The 8061-nt window shown below is 35.4% G+C and overlaps 1 protein-coding gene across 1 annotated transcript; it reads right to left on the bottom strand.

Moving 5' to 3' along the window:
- Window positions 1-2489: 2489 nt before the first annotated feature.
- Window positions 2490-3295, bottom strand: LOC120012461. Its single transcript, XM_038863887.1, has 3 exons — window positions 3233-3295; window positions 3054-3155; window positions 2490-2969 (listed from the first exon to the last, which is right to left on the bottom strand). Exons 1-3 carry the CDS (start codon window positions 3293-3295, stop codon window positions 2592-2594), a joined length of 543 nt encoding a protein of 180 aa, XP_038719815.1. The 3' UTR covers window positions 2490-2591.
- Between the last annotated feature and the right edge of the window lie 4766 nt (window positions 3296-8061).

The raw sequence follows: 8061 nt of genomic DNA, 5'->3' as shown, positions 1-8061 counted from the left end.
GATGAGTAATGCTGGAATCAAGAACCCAATGGTTGGAGGATGGGCCTGAATTTTCATCCATGTAGTTTACTTGAGGCTGCCAGTTAAAGGGTTTTGACTTGGAATGACGACAGGTCTTGGCAGTGTGTCCCAGCTTATCACACAGTTGGCATATCACTCTTGGTTGTCCTGAATGTGAGTTTGGACGCCAAGAAGTAGAAGAATTCATATTAGACAAGTTGCCAGCATAGGAAGAGTTACCTTGAGATAGGTGTTGTTGAGATCGTCGCTGGTGTGATGTACCCGAATATGGCTGCTAATTATAGTGCTGGTTCGGGCCATGATTTGTGGATTGTCCTGGATTCCTGCCATTGTGAGAACGATTGTCACCTCCTTTTTGTGTGTACTTAGTTTTGATTTGAGGTACATCTTTGGAGGTTTGGCCACACTTGTGCACCAGTTCTTCATCGAGACGTTTATCATAGAGATCTTCAAAGGTGATTGGAGTATCACGATTCACGAACATGGACTGCAGACTTCAGTTCTTTGAACTCATCACCAAGACCATTAAGTGTGTGTGCCATAATTTCAGCATCACTCAAGTTATGGTCAATGACTGCTAGATCTTCAATAAAACCTTTTACCTTGTTCATATATTCTGCAACAGATATCCCCCTTTTTCTTTGTGTCCATGAGTGTAGACAGAAGGGAGAGCATACGTGTGGCCTGAATTCCAATTAACACTAGTCCGTCTTGTCGTAGCCAAAAAAGGTGTTCTTGATCAATATTTGTAGTTGTGATATGGTTTTAGAAATGATGACTGCAATATTCCTGATAATGCCTTATATGTTTGTTTTTTACATTTTCGTTATTGTTGAAGAATTGTTGAGTATTCGTTGAGTTTAGTAATACTTTGTAGACAAAAATAAATGGGTAAGTATCACACAAGCCCCTGTACTTTACAAAACGGGTCGATTAAGCCCTCTTACTTTTTTTTGGGTCATTCTAGCCCTCGTACTCTAAAGAATGGGCTAAACAAGCCCTTCTTAATTTAGGATTTTTTTGGAGTCATTTAAGCCCTTGTACTTTGAAGAATGGGCTAAACAAGCCCCTCATTCAAGTATCACCAAAAGCATAATTGATCGACAACAGAGGTGGGAGGAGGAGGAGGAAGAGAGAGGAGAGCGAATTTAAGCTTTCTAATTTAGGGTTTTTAATGCCACATCAGATTTAACACATGATTTTTATTTTCTTCAAATAGAGCCACGTATGAAATGTAGTTGCCGTATCATCAATATTTAATGTCTAAATGATATAAGGGCTAACGGAGCTCATTCTTCAAAGCAAATGAGTCTTGAGTGACCCAAAAAAAAATAAAAGGGTTCAATTGACCCGTTTTACAAAGTAGAGGGACCTCTGTGATACTTATTCAAAAATAAACTATAAATCTTAAAACGATATTTTTTCACATTTGATCAGTAGAACCACTACCAGAATCTGGGGTATTTTGCAGCGGTTAGAAACCGTTGCAAACTTATATTAAACCGTTGCCAGTAATATTTGCAACAGTTCATATCACCGTTGCAGAAAGCGTCGTTGCAAAAGGTTATGGCAACAGTTTTGTAATTTACTGTAACAGTTATTGTAACTGTTGCAATTGACTACTTTATGCAACGGTCCAAAATATATTACGTCCGTTGCCTATATTATATTCTGCAACCGTTATTTAACCGTTGCATGTTATAATTGATATTTAGCAACGGTTAGAAACCGTTGCTAAATAAGATGCTTAGGGTGTCGCCTACTTATTTACAACGAGTTCAAACCGTTGCGATTGTATTGGTTAACCGTTGCCGTTTATTTGCAACAGTTTTGTAATCGTTGCAAGGTTAATTAACGGCAACAATTAAAATTAGTAATTGCAATGGTTGTAGATTTTCTTTAGGCAACAGTTTAAGGTATTATTTTGCAACGGTTGCATATAGGCATGATGATAGTTGCAAAATCATTGCAAATCAATTTTCATATTTGATGCCTGTAATGCCTAATAAATTTTCAGAATCAAATCAAATGCAAATATTTCACATCCTATAATCATCATAATCTAAATCAACCCACCAAATTAATATCCATAAATAAAGTATATGAACACAAAAATTCATATCCATAAAAGTTATAATCCGAGCAACAACAAAATTACTTATCGTATCAAACATAATGCAAAATAACAACTACTTGCTAGTTCATTAATAATTAAAACAAATTCCAAAGAGAAGTCAAGAGCTCACTCCTAATCCCTATTATGCATCATCCATTATATCCTCTTCATGATCCTCCTCATCACGACCATCATTGTCATTTCTGGTGACCTACAAAAGAATGGAAAAAATTTAGATTTCAAGGTAAAGTTTTATTAAACCTACTCAAAGGCTAATATCATGAAGTAGGAGCACAAACTACCATAGATAAAGGGATGTCTAGCTAACAAGTGTTATTCTCAAAACCCAACTGAAGCATGTCCTCTGTCATGTATTTTGAGTTCATTCAAACACTATTAAAGCAGAAAATTGTATCACCTCTCTAGGACTATGTGTTGATGTAGATGAATGCTGTCAATCTACTCGAGGAGCACTTCCAGCATCCGGAGGTTGGTGTCTATTAGCCAAAGGACTTTCCATCATCTCTGGAGGTATTTCAACTCCAGGGTAAGTGTGCTGAATTTGTGCCACAATGCTCTTTAAGCCAAGCATCATCCTTTCAAACTTTTCCTCCATCTCGATCGCCTTCTTTTCCCTTGCAGCTAATTCTTGAAGAACTTCATTGGATGCTTGAGTTGTTGATTTTTCTCTCAAATCAGATAGAGTGACACCTTTTCCATGGAGAGGTGCTCGTCCAGGATGGGGTTTAAATATTTTTTTGATGAAGTTTTCCCTAGCATTACTACTCTTAGGTGTATCATGTGATTGGGATGTCAATTGCTCCAATTCAACCTGAAAATAGAAGTTATAAAATACTCAATTTACTTACTTTATCATAAACTAATATTTTCAGTTTTAATGATTGAAGAATCTTACCTTTGTTTCTTCATCAAGTTTCATTGTACCATCCTTTCTTTTACGAGTTAAGACAAACATATCAATCTCAGATGGTTCTTCCCCATTAGTTCTTTTTTTCCTCTGTGTTGGAAAAACATAAATTATGATTAACACACTAAAAAATATTTAATTAACTACAATTAGTGTATTGAGAGTACCTCATCTTCTCGCACCCGAGCAAAACTCTTAGAGCCCAAAGTGTGAGTGTATTTTTGCCACATCCGGTTCTTGGTATTTATTTCACTTTCAATCTAGAGTTAAATTTTGGTTCTACATTTTGGTTCTTAGCTTGACCATTCTTGAAATTACTATCCTCATTTGTAACCCATCTACATGCACCACACTTATGACAAAAATTTGAATTGGCGTGTTCCTTCCAAAATAGCATACAATCATTCCTACAAACATCAATCTTCGTTGAAGAAAGTCCCAAGCCTCTCATAATACTACGAGTCTCATTAAAACTTTTTGAAATGGTTTTCACATGTGAGAATGCCTCATTTAAAACCTCTAGAATTGCAGTGAAAGATATATTTGACCATCCATGAAGACACTTTATGAGAAACAACCTAACAATGAAACTGAGTTTAGTCATTGGGGCTCCTGGATATAGTTCTTGTCTACAATCCTCTAATAAGCTTTGTAATTTCTCCATATTTGCATACTGTCCTTCTCCATTATGCTCATTGTTGCCATTCTCATCATTCTCTAGATGTTCATAAATGTAAGGGTGTGCATCAAATAGCATTTGCTCCCCATCATTGTACGACCTACCTTCCATCGGATCAGTAAAATCGATATTGGAAGAAGAGAAACACTCTCCATGGAATCTCCAATTAGTATACGTTGGATCAATACCTTTGACAACTAAATGAGTGTTCACTACCGCCCGATTTTGCCATTCATTATTGTGACAATCGACACAAGGGCACAAAATTTTTCCTTCTTGAGCTGCATTGGCAAATGCAAAATCAAGGAACCCTTCAACCCCATCTTGATAATTTCACTAGTTCTATCATAAAAGATCCAACTTTTGTCCATTTCTAGAAGTATCGTCAATGACTGTTTTACCTAATAATGACATTGACAGAAAGCTACATCACTACAATATCAAAACAGAGAGCACTTCCCACAAATCAAATCACATGAACAAATCCACCCCATTCAATAAATCCATTTCACACAAGAATGCACTTTCTCAATCATTTTTAAAGAATATGAAACTAATATTTGTTTGTGCATTTTAAACACAAATGCAACTGTGCAATAAATAATGCACACACACATCCAGAAATCCATACCGATATGTAGACGTGAGGCAAAGTAGTCACACAGAGTAATACCAAACAATTTAATCCAAGAACTTGAATAAATGTTAGTCCAAAGGATTCAATAATTAATTATCATAGGAAATTTCCAAATAAGTGGCATCCATAAAAGAGCATCGCGGAGGGACAAAAACAAGTGCGAAAGAAGTACAAACAAATTTAGAGGGAATGCGAGCAACTGTGGAAGGAAACAGAGCTCACTTCGCAGCAGAGTGATGGTAAATTACTACCATACAACAGATAGTAGGAATTACTAAATCAAAGATCCGGATTACAACCCCAAAGTTAAATAAATTGAAAGTAGGAATTCCCTACCTCTTGAAGCGTGCCTAATTGTAACCAAAGCCTAAATATCGTCCCTTAGAATCTTTAAGAGCAACAGTAGCAGCTTGTCTCAATCTGTGTTGGTGAACCTCCCAATTATACAGATGAGCAATAGTAACCTGCGTAAGAGAAACAAAATATAATGTGCCTAACAGTATATGAGAGTAAAAGTAAAAACCTCTTCAGATGAATATTCCAACATGACGCTCGCTCCCAGTCATAACCTACTAAATCATTATCCTCAATGCGTGCCCGTGAATATATGGCTTCAGAAATCAACAATAAGTGTCTGTATTTAAATATAAAGCAAAAGAAGAACTTAGTTCCGGTTACGCAATGAAGGACCACCTAGTTATTTGCTTAAGCTTGTTGCAAAATAAAAATATTGGTTGAAGAATTAATCATGGTTCTACAGACCTAGAAAATAAACAAGACTATGTTAGATTATTGGCTTCTACGTTAGATAAAACACCTGTCAATAGGATATTGACATAGATTTATCAGAACAAATAAAAAGATATGAAACTAGTGACTTGAACTAAAATCATTCACTGTTCAACACTCATTCAAAAAACTTCATACTTGCACTCAAGCCAGCTCCAATTGGAAGATGCGCGTTGCCACCTCAAGCCAGCTCCAATTAAGAATCGGTTTGCAAAAGCTATCATGTTTGCAATAGGGCATTAAGAGTCTGCTTATATACCAATATTTATTGTTGAATTTGTTGATGAGAGGTCATGCAAAATCATTGATATAGTTATTTACATAGTCATTGCTACCAAATATATATCATCATCAATAGTGACTTTGCCAAATACTGGCTGCAATCCCAATCTCACCAGAATATAAGACCATCTTCAACGGCTCGAGCTATATGACAGAGTATGAAATCTAGTGTCTTAAAATATCAATAACAATATCAACAGCACGAAAATAGAGAAAGTCAACAATTTAGCACATATGAATTTTCAGTTCTTGTGGTTGCCAGAGATCAAGAAGTTCTTCCAGGGACAATATGACACGAAATGGAGCTTGAAAACGAAGAGAGAGTAAAGATGTATCTCTCACCTCCTTTTTGTGACTAATATTTCACAGGTTCCGAAATTTTTACCTAGAAGAAACGGAATCAACACAAAGAAAATCGACAATATACGAAGATGAAGAAGAACAGGAAAAAGAATAAATTACCTGCAATTTCTTCGACCGCGTCTTGCATTCTTCGAGAACTGAGAGAGAACACGTTTTTGAGAGATGAAATCCCTGGACTTTGGTTTCTTTGTGCGAGGGAACGTTGGGCAAAAAGTTTGAATAACCCGCTTCGTGAAAGCGGTGTCGTTTAATTTAGGGCTTGAACTGCTTTTTAATTGCCTAATTCTATATCCTAATATTTTACATCATAAATCTTTGTATTTGGAGTTAAAGTGAAAATTACAAAATTTTGAAGTCCACCAAGGAAACTTGGTTGTAAACCAAGAGTTTACCAAATAACAACCAACCAACAACTTAAATAGTCACTAGGAAACCCTAATTAAGTAAAAAGACCAACAAGGACATTAATTAAAACAAAACAAACTCAAATGAAAAGTTGACCAAAAATAATAAAACTTTGACCACTCGCCAGCCTATCTTAAATAGGTAATAGGAAATCAGTCTTCGAAAACATATTATAATAGGAAATCTGCCAACCGAGTCAAAAGTTACGACTATTTCTTTTCTACAGCTCCTTTGAGTTTTCCCTTCTCAATTTCTTCTTGATAATTCCCATCAATTCCCTCATCAAACGCAATCACCAGTTATTCTCAAATGATGTTATGATCATAGCTAGAGAAGTTGAGAGAGGAGTACGATTACTATAGAAGATTGATAAAGACTTCTCAATAAATAATTTTGGGCAAATTAAGCATCCATATGCTAAAGTAACGAGATTATAGATAAGTAATAATATTTTTTAATATAAATTAATTTTCTTATTCATCATATATGGCAACGGTTGTGGTAATAACTGTTGCCTAAAAGCATAAACATTATGCAACAGTTAACTTTAACTATTGTAAAATATTCATTTTAACAACAAGTTTACGATAACCGTTGCCTAAAAGCATAATCATTAGCAACCGTTGTTATAACTGTTGCACTCTTTTTAAGTACAGGCAACGGTTGACTTTAACTGTTGCAAAACATTAATATTAGCAACAGGTGTACAAAAACCGTTGCTAAAAATGATATTTATGGCAACGGTTAATTTTGCCGTTGCCAATTATCTATTTAGCAACAGTTTAACAACCGTTGTAGGATAACCGCTGCCATACACCCCATATTCTGGTAGTGAACTTGCCTTTTGTGTATGTCATATCACGTTGATATGCAACTTCATGGTTCATTTTCTTTTTGATTCATGGAAGAAGTTTTATGAAAATTAGTGGTCATTTTTGTGAAAAAATTCGTCGTTTTTGTTGCCTTCGAAGAAGGGTTTGCTATGGTAGTGCTTTTTGAGCTAGTCTTGGAAATTTTGAAATGCCAATTCAGAAGGGAAAACACAACATTTTAGCTTTTACAAAAAAATAATTACATTTTATATATTCATTTCCATACAATGATCACATCAAGATTGTAACATCTACCCCTGAACTCCATACACATATACATTCCTAATCCAATTACACACAATTAATCTCATAAGACAATCTAAACTTTCGGCAAAGTTTTCTTTATAGTTTGGATAACTTGCCTTCAAGGAGATTCAAACGATGGCCTCAGGCCCTTTGTTACATAAAACCACAATATTATAAATCCACTATTCAAAGATACATAAAAGTACATTACAACTATCTGACAAATATCGTATTGGCTCCATGTGGACAACCCTGCACAAGGTGCTCCTTGATTCTCAGAAGGATGGAATAGCCTCAATCTTCTAACAATCTGAAAATATATTTTAAAACATAAAAGTGTGAGCTCATAGAGCCCAATAAGATATAATTTTAAAAACTCATATGAAATCTGTAATAAATATAAGTATAGCGTTGCCACAATGATTTTCAATCATATAAGCTAATCATATTCAACATGTAGTGAAAATTCCATAATCTCAAGTATACCATATATTCAAGTACCATAATTTGGCCATGAACAACTTATATCAATCTAATGCACATGGGGGACAGCCGGACAGATCAGACCCAGTGCGAATACAATCTCATATATCTGGTCATATGCGTGTAGACAATATAAATATTCACTGCACCCCCCAACGGCCATATGGACATCAAATGCTGTCCCAAAGACCTATGTTATTTCGTATAACATCCGTCCATACCATACTCGAATACAAGTGT

This window comes from Tripterygium wilfordii, chromosome 13, assembly GCF_013401445.1.
Source record: "Tripterygium wilfordii isolate XIE 37 chromosome 13, ASM1340144v1, whole genome shotgun sequence".
Lineage (NCBI taxonomy): Eukaryota > Viridiplantae > Streptophyta > Magnoliopsida > Celastrales > Celastraceae > Tripterygium > Tripterygium wilfordii.
This window is presented reverse-complemented; position numbering and strand designations above follow the sequence as displayed.

Coding starts and splice junctions, on each gene's coding strand:
- LOC120012461 (XM_038863887.1), bottom strand. CDS start 3,295: ATGTGGCAAAAATACACTCACACTTTGGGCTCTAAGAGTTTTGCTCGG. Junction 3,156..3,232: donor CTCGGGTGCGAGAAGATGAG/GTACTCTCAATA, acceptor TTTCCAACACAG/AGGAAAAAAAGAACTAATGG. Junction 2,970..3,053: donor AACTTGATGAAGAAACAAAG/GTAAGATTCTTC, acceptor TTCTATTTTCAG/GTTGAATTGGAGCAATTGAC.